The sequence below is a fragment of the Oryzias latipes genome, chromosome 15 (genome assembly GCF_053564925.1).
Source record: "Oryzias latipes strain Hd-rR chromosome 15, Olatipes_Hd-rR_3.1".
Taxonomy (NCBI): Eukaryota; Metazoa; Chordata; class Actinopteri; order Beloniformes; family Adrianichthyidae; genus Oryzias; species Oryzias latipes.
This window is the reverse complement of record NC_136251.1, coordinates 31,514,009-31,533,975: the sequence shown is the minus strand read 5'-3', so window position 1 is coordinate 31,533,975 and position 19,967 is coordinate 31,514,009. Positions and strand designations below refer to the sequence as shown.

Sequence of the window (19,967 nt, the reverse complement as noted above, 5' to 3'; positions counted from 1 at the left end):
GATTTTCTGACGGACACTGTGCTCAAAAATCTGTCGCATGTTTTAGTTCAACTTGTGACACATTCTGTGTTTTCAACTGTTTTATGTAGGAGTTAAGTAACGTTTGACTTGCTTACTCTTTATTTTAAAGTTAGATTTTAAATTAAAAACATGCTATTTTAACCAGAGAGCCACAAAGCGGAGCCATAGGCCGCCGTTTGAAACCATTGTATGGAAAAAGAACAATCCAGGAAAGGGCAGAAACAAAGCTCTGAGGCTTTTGATCTAAACTTAAATGTTTCATTAACTATTCAGAAAGAAGTTATCATTCACTCTAAGCTCAAATGTGAAGCAGCTCATTATAAAATAACCACATAATTATCTGCAGCAGTTTCACTCTTTGATGCTGAACCTCGGTCACTATAACCTCAGTTAAAGTTCTTTTTGAAATACATTGGAATGACAAATACGTTACAGAGGAGAACAGGTTTCCAGGCATCTGTGTTTTTGTCATTTAACACACAACCAGAGCGTCTGCTAACCATCCAGCATTCATGAACATGTCAACATGAAACCTAAAGGAGGTTTTTGCTCTAATAAATGGCAGACGGCTGCAGCTTTATTAGCCACATTCTTTACCTGACCTCTGCATCCACGCCAGATAGACGGCCTGACACACTGCAGGCTTTCAGCTTGTTGGATCATACTTGAAGAAATGAAGACATGAAAGAAACGATTCACTCATCTGTTTCAGAGACTACAGTGAAAAGGTGGAGATAAAAGGCCTGATCCAGGAGCAGCTTAACTCCTTATCTAAGTAAGTTATTACTCTTTGCTTAAACTACAAACTTTAGATCAAGATCTCTTGACATTCAGCACAGATGTACCTGTTAGATTCCTGCTGTTTAAACAGAAGACTGTGCGGTCTGTGTGCAGACGGTTGGAAAAGAGCCACAGTGGACCTGCTGTGTTTGAGGAGAATAATTGGTTCTGTTTGTCTGTCTGTCTGTGATTGGCTCCCCAGTGATACCAAGAGTGTGCTGCAGGACCCGGAGCTGACTCTGCTGCAGCGCTGCCTGCTGGTGTCCCGGTGAGTCACAGCGCCGCTGCTGTTGCTGCCGCCGCCACCGCCGCTGATGCTGCCGAACTGTGGCGGTGTCCGATTTCCCACCCTAGCCCCCACACAGTGCACTCTATAGTGTGTTCTCCGTGTTCTAGTTCTGTCTGAATCTACAATTCCCAGATCCAGGGCCCTAGAAATTTCCCAGAAGTCTCTGCGAAAAACCAGCGTGCATTGATGCTCGCTAGATCTGAGAATATGGACCACAATGCATTGTGTCTGAACAATTTTTGCCAAAAAAATGTATTTTTTTAATAAACCATCAACGTTTTTGTCCTTGGAAGACAGTGGACTCATAAATAATTATCCCAAAACGCTCATATTAATTACATTTAACTTTGTGAAATCTGTGACTTCATACCCGCCGTTTAAAAGAAATAAGTAGTGAGCGTGGAGTCTGTATTCCTTTTAAAATCCAGGGCACTACATACTGCTGCACTATCTAGTTATTTAGTAGTTAAGGGTTAGAGCGGGAATTTGGGCACAGCCTGAATTGAAGAAAGTAAGAAGGCCCTTGTTCGTGTTTGGTCTTGGAGCAAAACAAGCTTAGTTTGAGAAAATGTGTCTTGGTGATCACATTTTTTCCCTCAAAGAAGGATTTTTGGTATTAGACATCATCTTGTTCAGAGAACCTGCCTCCGGGGTGAGACCGTTTCTGCAGTCTGGTGCTGCTACGTGTAAAGATGGTTTTGTCTAAAGGGATTCCTGCCATCCCTGCATGGCGTCGGCATTTATGCTGTGGATTCAATAAAGAAACAGAAACAAAGAAAAAAAACGGTTAAAAAAATGTAGGAACAAAACATTTGCTCTTTTTTTTACAAAGTCTCTATTATTCATTCTGATTAAAGCTTCAGTATAATAATATGATAAATCTGCTTTTGTGGGGGTAAAAGCCTCCCTTTGGGTCAGGTAGATTGTGAGGGGGGGCTGCTTGGTGGTGTCGTCCCTCCCAGGTTTTCTCTGGGTTCCTCCCACAGTCCAAACACATCCTTCATAGCTTCATGAATGGTTTGAAATTGTCCCTAAAGAGGGTGTGGTCCTGAGATGGACTGGGGACCTGCTCGGGGGTCTAGCTAGGATAGGCTCCAGCAACCCCATGGCCCCAGAGAGGGTTCAAGGAGTTTTTGGAAAAGGATCCATGGATTCAAATACAATGTTGTTCTGACTCAGATCAGGAAGGACCAAATGCAAAAAAAAACACTTTTAGATGGGCGGAGTTAATGACGTCATCTGTCCGTCCTGCTTACAAATATCTATTGCTTACTGGTTGTGTTTTAAATGTTGGAACTCCATCTCTGCTTGCTGAAGCTTCCGTCACATGGAAAGACCTGCCTCCCCGTTTGGAGCCGGGTCACATGACGGCGAAGTCCTGCTGTTTTCTGCTGCTCATCTGAACACTTTGTCCCTGTTTCTCCAACAGATGGAAGGCTGATGTTGTGGGTTTTTAAACTTCCTAACCGTCTGCCAGAATAATAAATAGGAAAGCTGGCGGTAACGGTTGGGAGGGATTGCCTTGTCCTAGAAAATTCCTAGCAGGAGAGCGGATGTCGGCAGCTCTGATCTCTCACACGACAAACCTGCAACAATCAGCTGCAGCAGGAATGAAACAATCCTTTTTAAAGGCTCAAATAAAGCTACTGATGATGAGGAGGTCATGATCATCGTCTGAACCTTTATTAATGAGGCGTGGTAACCTGGCAACAGCCTCCATTACAGGAGTCTGAGGGACGTAAAGCCTCAAAGAAAAGTAGAAGGGAGACGGTTTACTGAAAGATGGCGGCGTGGTCTGTGCGATGAACGAACGCTGGTCATTTCTGAGGCTCATTCCTCCAGAGAGGGACGACCTCCGCTGTCAACCCTCTGATGGATCGTTGTGGTCATCTGCAGGCTCTTCGGGGACGAGTCCGACCTTCACTTCTGGACGGTGGCGTCTCACTACCTCCAGTCCTTCGCACAGGCTCGCCAGCTGAGTGTGTCGTCTGCGGACGGCGGCGACGGAGCTCAGCCGCCGCTCCAACACCATCTGGACATCTGCTATGATGTCTTATGTGAGAGCTCTTATTTCCAGGTCAGTTCAAACTCCAAAAGGGGAGATTTTTTTCCATTTGCTCTCCTTTTTAGGCAGCATTGAACATGAAGACTGATGCTAATCCCAACATAAGTGTTCCCTGTAGCCCCAGCTTTACGGTTTCAGCATCAGCCCAGCCTCACTGATGGCGTCGTGCAGGAAAACAGCTGAGGCTTTCAGAGCTTGGAGGGCAAAACCATTTTTCACTTCTGTTCCTCACGAGACGCAGTCCAGCCTTCACCTGAACACACTCATGGTATTCCATAAGTCAATGTTTGTCCCTCGATGTACAAACGGAACCTATTCCAAACTCAGACTCATGTCTGAACATTGATTATCCAAAAACATGTTCTTTAGAGTTTAGAAACGCTAACACTGCATAAAGAGGTCACTGAAATCCAGGTATCTGTCCACACAGAGAGAGAGTACATTTACCGAACTACAGATGGTTTAAGATATCAGAGTTTAGATAAGCACTCAAAATGAGAAAAGCTTTAAGAAAGAATGACTTCAAACTTTCCATTATCAAGTATTTTTTGCTACTTCTAACCACAAAGTTTGAATTTTTAAAGTTTTTATGGACATAATTAAACTTTGTTTTGATTCCAGTGACAAAAATCTACTGTAAAAAGTGAAAATGAATCATTTTAGAACAACATGTGGTCCGTCTTAATAAATCCTCATACAATTTAAAAACAATCACTTCTTCTTAGATAATAAATCTGCATTTTTCTTCTAAACTAATGAATGTCAGTCTATCTTGACAGAATTTATGTAAGTTTAAAAGGTCATCCTTAAAATTGAACCAAAAACCACAGTGATCCTTTTTTGTCTTAAATCACGTTTTTCTATCATCGAGAGTTTGGAGAAAAAAGGATTTGGACTTATTTTAATAATAATTCATCATTTCTAAATCCTAGCTATTAGAATGAGATGAATAGAGTTTGAGAAAAGCTTGGAGATGTGCAGAGCAAAGAAAACAACTTCCAAATATCTCAGAAATGTCTAAAAGCAAAGTTTGAAATCTTTGCACGGATGAGATGTTTTGCAGCGGTAGAGCGTGAAAGCGTTTGTGTCTTTTCTGCAGAAAATGCTGGAAGGTTCAGGGGAAGTTTCCCACTGAGCGAGTGGCGACGGTTGATTTCTTTACGTTGAAGTTGTGTTTGTGCGTCCGAATGTGCGTCACTCCAGACTCCACGACAAACAACGGTCTTGTTTCGTTGGACGTCTCATTTCAGCTGCGATCAAACGGCCGTCAGCGAGCCGCTGCTCGCTCATCTTCAGCTGCATTTCCTCCAATCGCTGGTGTCGGCTTCTGGAGCCGGGCTCCTTGAACTGGCTGCTAATGAGGAGCCGCGGCGTGATCACGAAGCCCACTTCTGAAGAACTGCCCCGGCATTCAGCAGCATTTGCCTCCTGATGGCACCACTGTCATGACTCCTGTCCAAAGCTGCTGAGCTCATTTGAAAACACAGATGAGAGTCCATCAGGACAGGGTGGAAAAGAGGGCATGCGGATAGAAAAATAGAACTCATTTTCTATACAATGATGGGATTTTAATCCTTACGCCACATCCTGCTCTGCTGTTATAAACAGAGAAAGCTTTGAAGTCATTCACTGACTAGGAAGGACATGAGGAAGACCTCCAGAGCTGCTGAGTCTTTGAAACCTTGAATTAAATGTCCTCCTGAGTCTGGTTATTTTCTGCTGGCGTCCGCCTGGTTCGTCTGTCGGTCGCTTTGCCGGAGAACTAACCTGCTGCTCCCTCCGCTTTGTCCTCCGCAGAAGTTCCAGCTGGATCGGGTCCACCTGCAGGAGGTGAAACGTTCCAGCTACGAACACACCAAGAAATGTGCTGACCAGCTCCTCCTGCTGGGTCAGGTAGGTACTGCACCCCTTCAGCAAACGCCTTGCTACGATTATCGCCTTCTGTTCCGTTTAAATGTCTTTAAGTTATTTAGTCATTGTTTAGGTTTCATGATCTTGCTGTCTCTCTACTCTGGAAAAAAAGGCCTTTTTAAAGCTAGTTACAAATATTCAATACCAAAAGGTTTTGCTTTGCTGTGAATGAAAAAATCTAGATTTTGTCTTGGTGACATTTTCTTTTCAACAAATTGTCGTGTTCAAAACAAAATCTTAAAATGAGCAAAAATCACTTTTATTTAGGTTTATTTCTCTGGAATTATTATATCATGAACTAACTGTTTGTTGCTGAAAAAGAGTTTTATCTTTTTAAAGTAAGTATGTTTTTACACCTTTATCCCAAATATGTCATGTAGCTCAACAATCTCTATTTCTAGACTATAATCATCTCACAATAAGACTAGAATGACACATTTAAGCTCATTTTTCCTTGATAACATTTTCTTGTAATAAGCGACTCTGTTTATTGAAACAAGACCATCCATAGTTCCCAAATGAAACTTCTGCTTATAAATATTATGTAACATCAAATGGATGTTTTTGAGATCGAATGACTCAAGATATTTAACATTTATTATCCTAAAGCAGGTTGTTGCATCTACCCTAGCGTTTCCAGTAAGTTCATTTTTTCTCATATCAAGTGTAATTAGATATTTAAATGAGAAACTAGACGAAAGCACGTTGTGAGTTTTTGCTGTTTAAATGTCTAAACGTTGCTTCACAGACAGTCAGGCTTTTGCTTCCTATGGATATAGGATCTCCTCTTCGCTCAGAGCCGTTCTGCCCTCTCGGGGGCTTTAGCCCCCTCATCCTCATTCTGACTGTAATGACAGCTGTAATAACGCGGCCGTGAGCACTCAGACAGAGTCTGTGGCGACCCCCAGCGGGAGGCGGAGCCTCCGCTGATGGGGAGCGGGATAGCCGGCATCATTCCTCTCCTTTCATGACCGTCATGACCGTCTCTGTGTTGTGGCTCTTAGACGGACAGGGCCGTGCAATTACTGCTGGAGACCAGCGCAGACAACTCCAGCTACTACTGCGACTCGCTCAAGGCCTGCCTGGTCACCACCATCACGTCCTCGGGACCCTCGCAGTCCACCATCAAGCTGGTGGCCACCAACATGATCGCTAATGGAAAGCTAGCAGGTAGTGTGATGGTGTCAGTCAGAGCTGTGTGGACGTCTGCAGCCTCACAAGAACCTCCTTAGAGGAAAAGCTCTGCCTCCTCACTCATTTAAATATTTTACTGCAGTCTGTCATATGGGACGTTTTTTTGAGCATAAGTTAAAACCAAAGTGTCGTCTAAAAACCCTAAAGCAGATTTTAGCCAAAGAACCGGAGACTTTTCAAGTCTTTTGGGTTTTTTTCTTTTTTTAATCGTTGTTATTGTTGAATCCAAACGTCTTTGTTTCTGTAAAAATGAAGATTCATCTTGTTTTAGTGAGTATTTACGGGGGACATAAACAAACGAAAAGTAAGTAAGGACAAACGTATGTATGATTGGCTGCACGTTCAGACAGACCGGTGTAAAACACGTTGAAATCCTTGAGACCGTCTGGATTCAGAGATGCGTTAAGAAGCGTGAAGGCTGGATTTTGACTGTTTTCCTCTCCGGTTTCGCAGAGGGAGTCCAGCTGCTGTGTTTGATTGACAAGGCGGCCGATGCCTGCCGCTACCTGCAGACCTACGGGGAGTGGAACAGAGCCGCCTGGCTCGCTAAGGTAACTCAGCGTGACGGCGTCCGTCCACAGCAACACGGAGGCTCGGCCATGTTTGGATCATTTATCCAGCTCTTCCTTCCCAAGTGGATCTGTGAGCGTTTTCTGACTACAGCAGAAAGGATTTTAGTTCTTCTATTCTTTCCAGCCTTTACAGTCTGTCTGCCTGGTAAAACAGGTGTTTACGCTTGTTCTTACATCCCTGCTGCCAGTTGAACCTCCACATGGACAGCATGTGTGTGATGTGTGCCGTTCCAGGTGCGCCTGAATCCAGCGGAGGCTTCAGACGTGCTGAAGCGCTGGGCAGAACAGCTGTGCTCCCCGCAGTTCAACCAGAAATCCAAAGCCATCCTGCTGCTGCTTTCCCTCGGCTGCTTCTACAAAGTGGGCGAGATGCTCCACAGGTGGGAAACAGACATTTCACCAACAGAAACCCTGCATATTGTTTGAAGCATTGCAGCTAGAATTCATTCTTAGAGAATAACTGTTGGATCTTTGGGCTGACGGCCTCTCATAAATTCTGTTCCCCTCACTAGTAAACTTCTGCTTTTACTGAGCATTTTGGTCTGTAATCTTTTCTTTTTTTGGCCATATATTTCTGGAAATAGTCATAAAAAACTCTATTCACCTCTACAGTTTTATACGTCCATACAAAGAGTTCAGAAATGTTCTGCTGATCCACTTCCATTAACAGCTAAATGCAGGACAGGTGTGGGTAAACGCCGGAGCGCTTCGTGCCTGAAAGCAGAGCCGATCACCTGCAGGTGTGCAGATCAGGTGAGCTTTAGCTCGCTGAGTCTGCAGACTTCAGTTCGCTGCAGCTGTTAAGCATGAGTCAGCAATCATTTTGGAGGTCTACTTTGTCTTTTGATGCAGAAAATCATCGGTTTTCAAAGTAGAACAAGTTCAAAAACGTCTTTTAGTGTGAGCTTGGCCTCGGTTTACACCTTCACGACCTGATGGAGGATAACAGCAGAAAGATGGGAACGGTTGAAAAGGAAAAGTGTGAAGTTCAGACTCTAATGTGGTGGCAGTATCAGGGTTTTCCTAAAGGAGGGTGCTCTCCTCCCCCCTGACAGAAGCGTGTCTGTCCCTCCTCTGACAGCTCCGCCTCTGAAACGCCCTCACCAGCGTCGGGCCGACGGCTCGGGTCCGCAGACACAAACCCTGGAGGGTTTCCTGTTTCTTGCAGTTGCTCTAACCTCCTCCTGCTTCTGTTTCTCTCCTCTCCATCCCTGGGGCAGCATGAGGCAGTTCGATCGAGCCGCCCTCTTCATCGAAGCTTGTCTGAAGTACGGCGTCATGGAGGCCAACGATTCTTCCAATATCCTTTTGAAAAAGATTTGCACTGATTGTGGGTCTTAATGAAAATGTGGAGCCAAATCCAAAGATTTAAAGGCAAACACCCAAAACGTCTGTTGTTGTCTCTACAGTCACTTTACTATAACTTTAGACTCCACTTTTTCTGTTTGTCGGGTCAAACCTTCTGTACAGAAAGTGAAGCGCAAGAAACTTCTAAGATGATGCAAGAAAATCCAATGAATCCTCTGTAGAGGACATTTCTAAAGCTGAAAGTCTCCAGACCCCAGCAGACGGCTGAACGACCACCTCTGGTCTCTACAGAGGAGGTTTGATAGCAGATGAGAAGGGGGCGGAGCTCTGTTTGTAGTTTTTCTCTGATAGTCTGGAGGTAAAGGTCCACACAGATAATAATGTTTTATTTAGAAAACTACACACAACAATCTGCATCTTTTTAAGAAATGTTCATATGGAAAATGAATCTATAATTTAAAACCCAGCTTCCCCGGTTCTGAAGACCCTGGCGTCTCCATGGGAACGGCGAGTTTGCAGACAGCGATGATTTCATCCCCATCAGCTCGTCCTCCCCAGCGGCTTCTTAGAATCACATAATGAATTGCTTTAATTATGTTGCTGTCTTAATGGCGACGCCTGATGCCAAGCGCATGCCGAGAGGGCAACCAGAGGAGGAAAGCTTTTGGTTTGAAGGGTTTCCTCCCCCTGCAGCTGCTTCCTGTCCATGCGCTGCAGCTCTCATGCAGCTTTGAAGCTGCACTTGCTGGTCTCCGTCTAAAACAAATTGTCTCACATGTCCTGCTTTTCCTAGACCGTCTGCTCTGAAGCTCCTCCTTAACCACACGCCGCACATAAACTGATCGAGGCTGCGTTTGTGGACTACGCGCGGCTGCTGCGCTCCCTGGGCCTGAGGGAGGGCGCCGCCCTGTGGGCGTCTCGGGCCGGCTCTGCCGGGGTGCAGCTGATGGAGGAGCTGTTCCAAGGAGAGGGCGGCGGCACCGAAGTTCCGCTGGAATACAAGGAGTTTGACCTGGGAGAGGAGGGCACAGAGTGAAGGCGGTTTTTGGTTTGGGTGGTGGTGGCGTCCAGGAGAGCCTCATGCTCCCCTGAAAACAGAGATGGGTTGAGGAGTGGGTGGCTGTGGGAGCTGATGTCCCTTTTCCAGCACACGTCTCTTCAACGTGCTGTTTTTTCTCCTTAGATATCTCGTTGTGAGTTTCAATCATTGCTCAGATCTGCTTCATGGTAGCCGGTGTCATTAACCTTTGTGCTGCACTGAGATCTCCTCCCTAAAAGATGGTCTCCTCCAACACAGCGAATCTCCCCAAGACAACTCCACGTCTGAAATCTGAGCACTCTGAACCAAAAAGACTTCAGAACGTGGAGTCTGCTGCACATTTTCACGCGTGTAAACTTGCACATTTACTTCCGTTTTGAGATCGTTGAGCTTCTCCTCAGCCTCTTCTGGGAGCTTCAGTGGGACTGTTAGATGTGAACCCATTCCAGTGACGTGTGAAGGTCGGTGGTCGTTCCTGTGTCTGGTTCCAGTGATGTTCTGTTGTGCCTCCATGTGGATCAAGTCGGCGGTTTCCCACAGAAACGGCTTCCTCCTGCGGTCCCTGAACACATCATCAGTGATTAGTGTGACATTCAAAACGCGCACGACGGCGTGTTTGTTTGGCTTCCGGTGTGTAAAATGTTGTCCTAGAGCGACGCGGTGACTCCGTTCACAGCAACCTTCAGTGTCCAAGAACTGCTGTTCACCATTTAACAGCCATTACCAGTGTTACCATGGTAACCCAAGCCTGCTTTTAGAGTAATTGATGTTGTTCCAGTGCTTCACCAACACCAGAAAAAGGCTGCCCGACCCTGCAGATGATGCTGCTGCTGTTTTTTTCCTCCCCCCTCCTGGTGGGGCGGGGTCTCACCTGCGTTTCCGTGTAACACCTGAGTTTTGTTCCACTTTTTTACTCTCTGAAGTTCTGTTGTGTAGACGTGTCTGATTCTGTTGTGTTTTTGCTTCAAAGTCACTCTAAGGCTTTAAGCTGTGTAACAAAAGGAAAATGATGTTTCAATATGGACGGCAATAAATTCAATGTCATGTTTGCTTTTGGTGTTTTGTGCTCCGACACTAGAGGGCGCCGTTGTTCCTCTCCAGGTTTGCATGAGAGGCTCTTTTGAATGATCCTCTTTCCTCTCCAGCTCAGGTAGATCGATGTTCACTCATTTGTCAAGCTGCCTTAAGGGGAAATTCGTCTCTACATGAACCACTTCCACGATTAATGAGCCCCTTTCTGCCCCTGCGGGGGGCCAACAGCTGCCCAGGTCTGGTCGTTTTCAGTCCTTTTACTGCTCCAGCTTTATTCATGGCTGTCTTCTGTTCCTTCTCTTTCCTGAGCACAAAGAGACCAGAACCCGTCTGGAACGCACCGGCCTACCAATGAGCTGCCGGAATGGGCTGATGGACAGGCCGTCATCAGTATGCGGGGCCTCGCCGTGGGTTCCTGCCCCGGGACGCCACTCTTACCAAACTCAGCTCCCAAATCAACTTTCATCCAGGTCTCCTCCTTTTTCCACATCATGCGGTCTGCTGGTTCCTTTGGAAACCTTCCTGACGCCTTTGCACCAAGAAGAAAGCTGGCAGGGGGGGCCTCCTGCTGCACCTCCACCCACTTCCTGAGCGGCCTCCATCTGCTCCTGGCTGTCACCTCCTGGCCCCCCTTTGGGTTCCGCTCAGGGCTGAGCGTCCAGGACGGGCCGGTCTGAGCATGCTCACAAGAAGATAGTCGTTTTTCACTCCGGGTTCCCCTCGGTTCATCACTTCCTCCACCTTCAGCACCCGCTCCAGATGTTTTGGATCATTTTTGACTGTCTCACACACACACACACCCACACACACACACACACACACACACACACACCCACACACACACACACAAACACCCACACACACACACACACCCACACACACCCACACACACACACACACACACACATGCAGCAATGGCTGCTGGAAAGAAAAGATTTTCTCACCAAAGCTGACCTAAAGAGTCCGGTTTGCAGTGAGGAGCTCAGTAAAAAGAAAACACGTCTCACTGACTGTTTTTCTTTTCATTCATTTCATTTTTTCTGACTTTTCTCTTTTGGGGGGGGGGGGGGGGCTGTTTCCGGCTGACTGAGCTGCTCATCTTCTCCTCAGTCTTTCAGGTCCACCACCAACCTGAGCTTCACATGGGGGCCGTATCCATTACCTCATCTGGGGTGTCGCTGTGCTTCAGAGGCACCCAGAGGCCCCCGCTCCTCTGATGTCTGCTTCAGGCTCCTCCTCTGATTGGTCGGACAGTGTTCTCCCTCCTCCTGCTCAGCTCCTTCTATTGGCGGAGCCTCCTGCTCACCTCAAGTTCGCGGACTCTGATTGGCTGCAGGGAGGCGCGGGGGGCCCACATGGGGGTTGGAGGAAATGTTTATGTTGAAAGTATTCTGACCCCCCAGCTTTATCTGATTCCCTTTGGATGAATGTGACAGTGTTCAGTAGAGCCTGGCCTAACGTACCCACAGCCCCACATTAATTCCCGTTTAAACAGAGCTGGGGGAGCACGGGGGGGTGGGGGGGGGGCAGGATCTTTGGAACATTAACTGGTAATCACTAAGGCTTATCAGATCCTGCTGATGGCCGGTGAATGGCATCATCTTTTTTGAAGGAAGTCTTTTGTGGCTTTCAGAGGTTCTGCTTGAGGTCAGGCCTGCCTTTCTGTGTGGGTGGGGGAGCGTGCAGCCCCCTGCGGGACCGATCAACCAGGGGCAGGAGTGAAAGCAAACAGCAAGTGATTCTTAGTTACACCATTAGCAGGACTAAGCTGACGGCCTAAATAAATCAGCAGGTTCACCTGAAAACAGAAGTGAGTCATGTGTGAGGAAATCCCTGCTGCAGTGTCCACAGGAACATGTGAGGAACTGTTGTCTGGTCCTAAGTGGAATCTGTTTGTTTGGCTCAATGACAAATTATGATCCTGTAAAGAAAACCTGGAACGATGAAAGATGGAAACAGAAGACTTAGAAAATCTTTCAGGCAAACCTTAAACACAGGTAGAAGGCGAGCTTAAGCCGGGTCCACTTTCTTTATTCTCAGCCTGGAGGCTTGGAAGCCCATACTGCCCCCCCCCCCCCCCCCCCCAAAAATAAATAAATAAATAAAAGTACATTATGTCTGTGTGCTTTTCTACGTTTCATTGGCCATGTGGTAACAGATATGCCACTGATGCCCCTGCAGCAGAGAAAAGCCTCCCTGGGAGATTAGAGCAGGGGCAGACGGGATGATTATGAAGGAAATGGCCTTTTTGAGCTGCTGGACGCCGGGCCGGCCGCGGTTCGAGGCTGCGCAGATGGTGGTGTCTGCTTTCATGGGCAGACGGTGGAGCCAGGAGAGGATCTCGGCTGCATGCACCTCCACCTGCACACAGGTGAGTCTGGGGTACACCGTTTCTCCTGCACCAGCAGTTGCATGTTTGTGTTCCAGGTCATGCGTGTTTCCTCTTTGACATGCAGGACGTGTTTCTGGAGTGATGGGCTGCATGCTTGGCCTGTGCCGGCCCGCTCCCCCGTGTACAGGCGCGTGCTGGGTCACTGAAGACACGAGGACAGGCCCCCTCAGAGAGTTCTGAAGACAAACGTCAAATCTGGACTTTGGATTTAAGGAGGAAAACTCCATAAACCTTATTAAGAATTCACATTTTTTGAAACATCTAGTGTTTTCTTCACAATCTAAAGTGTGTTAATGTTCCACTAGGTGGCAGTAGAGCACCAGCAGTTGGACTAACTTTTTCACCAGCAGCTGAGAAGAAAAGCAAACTGAAGTCCTCATTAACAGCTTCATTCATCTGAAAGCAGTGAAACGTTTCTTTCTGTGAGCCGCATTTCTCTGTGCAGAATTCAGGCGAATGTCATGATGGCGCCCGGCGTTTGTGCAGGAAGGAGCTGCATGGTCCTCCTATCACCAAGATGATCTGTCAGTGGCACCACCGTGTGCTGCCTAATCTGGGAACCATCGTGGCGGCTGCCTCATTCAGCACGCTCCGTGGAGGGGATCTCCTGTCCACCGAGGGCAGGAGATAAGCACCAGGAGGGCCTCCTCCTCAGAAACGCCGCCCCGCTCCGCAAAAGTCCAAAAGATGGGAAGGAACTGCTTAAAGTTGGTGCTGACAGTGGTTTATGGAGGCCATAAGGAGGTAATCCCCTCTAATAGGAAGGTCAAACTGCTGGAGGTGAAGGCAGCCGTGCACGTGCACACACAGACTGAGGGACGTGCGTGTCCTGCTCTGTATGCGTGTGCACATGCAGCAGTAAAAGAAAGCCCATGAACCCAGAAACAAAGGGCAGATTTTCTTTTTCCTGGAGGAGAGGGAGATAGAGCTTCTCCAAATGCCACCATGGGTGCTCTAATGCCCCCTTTGTTCACCTCCTTAATTCTATTATGGAAGTGGAGGAGGAATCCCAGCTTCCTTCCCCTTTTTGCACCCCGTCCTCACGCTCCTGCTGTGGAGCGTCCGGCAGCAGAAAAGAGGATCCTCTGAGATTCAAGGAAACACTCAGAGTTTTTTTTCCAAACATAAATTTAGTGTCAGAGACTCTGAACACATTTGAACACAGAAAACGTTCATGTCTGCCTGAAGAAATCATAGCAGAAAGTTTCTGCGTCCACAGAAAGTAAACCAGTGTTATGATTATGACTCTTTCAGTTTAGTGACAGAAAACAAAGAAATTAAACAATAAACAGCTGACTGATGCATGAAAAAATCCATTTAGAAGTTTATTGTTTATTGATTAATGATGCATGAACTAACTAACACTATGAAGTGTTAACGCTCCCCCTCCCCTTGCGTAAATGCTTGAAGCAGAACAGGAGGATGAAGACAGAAGCCCCCCCCCCCATCGTTCGGTGGCTAATGGGGGCAAAGATTCACTGATGTCCCGCCTGATTACATTAAACAATCATTTGGAACACAGTCTGAGAGATCTGCAGAGATTTGCAAATCATCCATGACCCCCCCCCCCCCCCCCCCCCCCTGATGTTCTGCCAGGCTGGGGGGGGCAGGACCAGACCTTCAGGCCCTGCAATGACTTGGTTCATATCCACTAATGCTCCCCCCCTCTCCTCTGAGACTTGGCCTTAAATCCTTTTGGGCACCATGTCACTGCTTCAGCAGCATACCCCCCCCACCCCCCCCCCCAGAGACCCTAATCCCCACAGCCTGGGAACGAGTCCAACTCCGAGGTCTTTCAAACGCTTTTTAGCCTGTACATTATTAGATGCTATGACTTACACTTGGGAACATGTGGAAGGAAAACACGGCAGTGATAAATCTGAAATAATGAAACGGCTCTCTAAGTGGAACCAGCCGCTCTCTGATGACCAACAGTCAGAGAAACCTGATCGGCCTGCAGAGCTGCTGCAGGCAGACCGACGCTGTGGCTCAACCTGATGTGGAGCTGATTGGAGCTCTGGGACCTGAACGCATTCCTGCAGCTCCAGAGGACAACAGGAAGACGGTGTGTGTGACAAGGTGTTACTGAGACCTTTAACGGCCAGCGCCACCGGCCGTGGCGTGCGGGGGCGGTACGTACCATGACTTGTGGTGACGGGAAGGGTAGCGGCCGGCTGTTGAGCTTCCAGTTAGTTCAACTTGCAAACCCAGATGGGACAAAAACAGTTTTTTTGTTTGTCCTCTTGAAAAGAGAGTGAAAGTCTGTCATCCTGAGAGGTTCATTGGAACAAATAGAAAATCAAGAAATCCACTGTGAAGGATTCGTATACATTTATTTACATTTTATTGAAGGACATAAGAATTCAATCCCTCTTGCTGGAAAGACTCAGTGGTAAACCCTCATTAGCAGCACAGAGGTCAGATGTTTCCTGTAGTTGGTGAGCAGCTTTCTGCACATATCAGGAGGATTTCTGCTCCTCTCTTCTTCACAAATGACTTCTAAATCATTCAGATTTGGTGGCTGTCGCTTAGAAACTCTGAGCTTCAGCTCTCTACAGGTTTTCCGTAGGACTGAGGTCCAGAGACTGGATGGACCGCTCCAAGACCTTGATCTGCTTCTTCTCCAGTCGTTCCTTGGTTGTTTGTTTTGGGTCATTCTCCTGTTGGAAGGCCCATCCAGCCTCCATTTAAAGCCTCCTGGTTGAGGAAAGGAGGTTCTCTCTCAGGGTTTGATGGTACATGGCTCCGCCCACCCCCCCATCCACACAGTGCAGAAAAACACCCCCAAACCATAATGCTTGCACCTCCGTGCTTGACAGTGGGGATGGTGTTCTTGGGGTCATAGTCAGCATTTCTCTTCCTCCAAAGACGACGGGCTGAGTTGATGCCAAAGAGCTCCATGTTGGTCTGATCTGACCACAGCTCCTTCTCCCAATCTCTAAATCACGAAGGAGTTCATTGACAGACTTCAGGTGGGTCTGCTGCACATGTGCCTTCTTAAGCTGGAGGACTTTGCAATCTCTCCAGGATGTGAAACCGTTGCTGTGTAAAGTATTCCCCTTGGTTTTCTTGCTGACTGTGGTTCCAGCTGCTGGTTGATCATCAGCCGTGATGTTTCAGGCCAATTTCTCGACCTTTAGAACGACAGACTGTCAATTTCCTTTGAGATGGACAAATCTACAAAATGAACAAGGGATCAAATACTTGACTGTAAATGACCAAACTTTGACAGAAATCCTGCTGTCTTGATGCTAATGAGGCTCAAACAGACTTGGTTTTAGCTGAATGTCGTCCTGCAGCGTGGGGGCCTCCCAGCTCTGCAGCCGTTACAGAGACCCTCCGTTTGAAGGCAGAGATGGGAATTCCTGGCCGCTTAAATGAAAAAGCTGTGGGTTGATTAGCGAGTACGCGGGCTAAAGAGAGACGGCGTGCAGCAGAGAATGAACGTCACCCAGAGGCCAGCTAATAAAGACACACGGCTCGTCTTTCACCCCCTCACAGAGGGTTGTCATCAAGTTTGAATTAGTTTTATGCAAAGCCCAGTGCAGCCAATAAAGCACCATCCAGCGACCGGCTCTGCCCACAAACGGCTGCTTTAGCTGCAGACGCTCAAGTTTCAGGTCTTTGAAGTTTTCATTGTCAGTAAATTCCCAGATCAAGCAGATTAGCCGAGTATATTTTGGTGTCTGGATGTAAATGTTTAAGTATTAATAGAAGATGCTTCTCTTTTGCTTTTCTAGTTTGTCAGTTTTCCAGACGGATCCAGCACCAGAATCTTCCGGAAAACCTGTTTGACCTTGAACTGCAACCATCCCAACATTTGTTAGAGCGAGTCTGAAGCGTGTAACCATCATCAGATGTGTGTGCGTGTGCCATGAAGCCGCTGTTGGGTGGACTAACGCCACATCCAGCAAGAACAATACATCACCATAAAGCCGCCTCCCAGCAGCTGCTTTGACTGATGTCAGAGCTGGAGCCGGGCTCCGACTGACATGTTCACAGAGAAAACAGCTCCTTCTCCATCACACTAACAGCCGCGTTTTTATTCAAACCAGAGCGGCAGCCTGGTCGCTCTGGCTCGGCTCCTGTTCCCAGGCTTTTTTTTTCTGGGAGGAGGAGGTGGGAGAAGGTGTTTGGGCTGATAACCCCTCTCCATCACTCTGACATGGAGAGCAGAGCCGGAGCAGCGGGCCAAGGCTGGAGATCCGGAGGAGCAGAGGCAGCAGCAGGGAGATGGAGGCTGATGAAGAGGTGGAGAGCGCGATGGAGGCGGAGCCGTCTTATCTGCTTGACCATGTGTTCAACAGACGCCTTCTTTCTCTAAAAATCCTTCATCCTGTCTTGAGATACCAGTTTTTCTGCGGCGCCAGCTTCTTATCTGGATCTTCATGGAGAACAGATTTGTGTACATGTGGGTTATCATAAATGTGCTTCACCACATACCTGTTCCATGACTCCTCCAGGAAGCATCAGCAGGTTATTATTGGATCTGTTCGAGACCCTTTTAAGCATTTTTATATCAGCCTTTTCTCCATCAAATGTTTAGAAATGATGGGAAAGTGTTTCCAAACTCCCGTAAGACAGCACGGCGGTTTGCAGCCTGAGATAAACAACCGTCTGACTTCTAGTACCACTGTGACCCTTTTCTTGTTCATTTGTTCGTCATTTTGCTAAATATATAAATCTAAATCCTAGGATTTAAGGCTTGAAAGTGCAGGTTTCTTAAGTCTCCTACGCGCACAAATCTGAATTTTCATTAACACTAAAGTCCTGAAACATGAATCATTTATTTTAACAGAAATGACCCTTTTGTTGTTTTTTTATTAAGATTTGAAGGATTGAATCTGGACATGGTCATCAAACTGAACCCTGTGGATGAACAGGAAGTGAATGAAGCAGACAGGAAGTCTTCGTGGTGCCGGAGGAAATATAGTTTCAGGTGTGAGCGCTGCGTGTTCGCGTTACATCAGGAGCGCCCGATATGTCAGTCACAATCAGAAGGATGGGTAGATTGTGGACCACTGAAAAGAAAAAGAAATTCCTTATTGATTTTTTGGTTTTGAGCTGCTCATCATCAATTTTAGTGTCAGAAACAAAATAAAGACTTGGAAACATCGTTCCAGATCATCTCTGTCCACTTTAACTTGAAACAAATCTCCTTCTCCTCTGGATTGTTTGGAGTTTGTTCTTGTCCTCCTCCAGTGGAAGTTTGACGCTGCTAATCTGCGTTTGGGGAGGTTTTGCTTCTCTGCAACTCTTCAGGCGTGTGCAAACGGGCAGAAGGCTCCGACTCAGGCGTAAAAAAGAGAATTTCCAGCAGGTCAACAAATTCTTAGAGAAATGCACCGAGACGTTTTACTCTTCTGTAACCACATGTTCCTTTACTGAGAACATTCAATGGTAAACTTCTTGACAGTTAAAGAAAAGCACAGATCAAGTATTGCTTATTTTGAAGAAACGGGACAAGGTTTCTGTGTTTCAGAGAAGCTGAGGTTGGTGAGGCCATTTGAAGGCTGGAAGTTCATTTAGTCGACTCAGCTGCAAACAGCGTTCTGTAGATGTAAAGCAGAAAAATGAGAGGGAGCTGAAGAGTTTTGCACGTTTCCTCCAACATGATTCATCGTTGGATGAATGTGGGAGCCTCGTGACGGTCAGGGAGATGCTGGACAGTAAATCTTCCAGCCAGAATGGAGGGAGCACCTTAACGTGAAACAGCCATGAGGGGCTGGGATGTGCAGCTGAAAGATGGCCGACCGTGTTCTGGAGTATTCCTGCAGGAACGTAACGGAGGAGCGTCTTCATGTCCATCATTCACCTTTCAGCTTCAGTTCCAGCTGCCCCGTTATATTAACGGATGCTTTGGGTTGCTACTTCACTGCAAGCTACATTTATGTCAGTGGGATGAAAGCAGCATGAACCGTTTTCAACTGAGTTTGACGGGAGAATAACAATATTTTTTGGGGGTTTGCTTTGCAAATAGATATAAACTTTATTAATCTCTCAAAGGAGAAATTCAGGAACAAGCTGCTGATTTTAAAGAATCAAAACTAGTAATGCTTCTTAGAAAAGAAAATGATTTCATATTTTTAATGTTAAACTGTTCCCTAAAATCAGAGAGCTGTCAAAGTGAGTGGAGCCGTCCTTCAGTCCAGTTGGGGGATAAAAATCCTCAGAGATGCATGTCTGATCCGAGTCCATGTCTTTCTGGAGACACACAGACCCGCGCGGCGCACAGCTGGGCCGGCCTGCTTGCACATGGAGCGTTGCACGCTGCACGCCTTGGCCTCCTTCTGAATGTCCCATGAGGCGCATGGAGGGTTCAAGCTCCTCTCCGTCGTCCCTTCATGCTTCTCATTCAACATAAGTGGTTTATAGATCATTTACAGACTAGTTAAGCATTAATAAGTGGTGTCAGGGGAGCCGTAGTGGTCTCTGTTTTTAGTAATGGACTTCGAGTCAGATAAACTTTAGATAAGAAACAGAACCAGACTGTGTAACCTCAGACTGGACCATTTCTTCTGGGCCCAGATAACCCGATAACTCTGTCTACATAGAGCTTTTAGAATCCCATTTTTGTGGCTAGAAACTGTTGCCTTTTAAAGATGGAGGTGTTTTTCTACGCCCCCCCCTCCAGTCTTTCTTAGAGGATTTCATGGAGGTAAACTTCTCATGTGTGCTTTAGAAACCCACAGCAGTGAGGAAAGCCTGAAGGCCGTGTTCTTTAGGCCGGGTAAATATTTAATATTCCAAAGGCAGACCGCAGCAGAAGAACGGCCAAAGACGACTGCAAGAACAGAAACACAGAATGCAAATACAGGAAACATATTTAGGTGTTTTTTTTCCACCACAGCTTGTTTGTTCTGTGTGGATTTGTAGGCTTCAAAGCTTCGGCCTCAAACACGTGGAGAACAAAGGCATCCCTGCCTGTTCCAACATTTGGATCTTTTGTCTTCAGAGAAGTGATCGTGTCATTGGAGGCTCTGCTCTTTGCATATTTTCTTTCTGGGTTTGAATTTCTAATGGGGTTTCTGAGCCTCCTTCTTGGCCCTGTGCTTCTGTTGGGCTCTCCTCCTCTCAGAGTGGGTCAGAGAGCCCGTTTGTGGAGCCCACCTCCACTTTTCCGTCTCCAAACGTGGTCAGGAGCCTGCCTGTTATCGCCGTCCAGCGCTCCAGAGGCCTGGAACCTCCCTGCAGAGATGGAGGTCTGGAGCTTTTCCAGCTTAGCTGCAGTTCATCTGTCACGGCTTCAAACCCGGAAAAGGGGATGTAACTGTACGGAGGGGCAGTCTGAAACGTGACCGCCCCGCACCACTATATCACTTCCAAATGGGTTTCATCAAAATGCGGGTCGCCACACGTGTGCA

General features: G+C 47.0%; 1 protein-coding gene and 1 long non-coding RNA gene across 2 annotated transcripts in view; both read left to right on the top strand.

Annotated features, from left to right (window-relative positions):
- wdr11 (WD repeat domain 11) overlaps positions 1-10,227 on the top strand; it is a 53,794-nt gene extending 43,567 nt beyond the window's left edge. Inside the window, exons 21-29 of the mRNA XM_078932484.1 lie at positions 734-796; positions 1,004-1,069; positions 2,987-3,167; positions 4,953-5,048; positions 6,071-6,236; positions 6,714-6,811; positions 7,067-7,212; positions 8,053-8,135; positions 8,977-10,227. Coding sequence (XP_078788610.1) covers positions 734-796; positions 1,004-1,069; positions 2,987-3,167; positions 4,953-5,048; positions 6,071-6,236; positions 6,714-6,811; positions 7,067-7,212; positions 8,053-8,135; positions 8,977-9,176 — 1,099 coding nt within the window. The 3' untranslated portion in view covers positions 9,177-10,227. The remainder of the gene's footprint in view (positions 1-733; positions 797-1,003; positions 1,070-2,986; positions 3,168-4,952; positions 5,049-6,070; positions 6,237-6,713; positions 6,812-7,066; positions 7,213-8,052; positions 8,136-8,976) is intronic.
- Positions 10,228-12,921: 2,694 nt separating this feature from the next.
- Positions 12,922-17,719, top strand: LOC144984129 (uncharacterized). The gene is made up of 2 exons (XR_013647796.1): positions 12,922-13,347; positions 16,344-17,719. It is a non-coding gene; the product is annotated as an uncharacterized LOC144984129 (long non-coding RNA).
- The last annotated feature ends 2,248 nt before the right edge of the window (positions 17,720-19,967 follow it).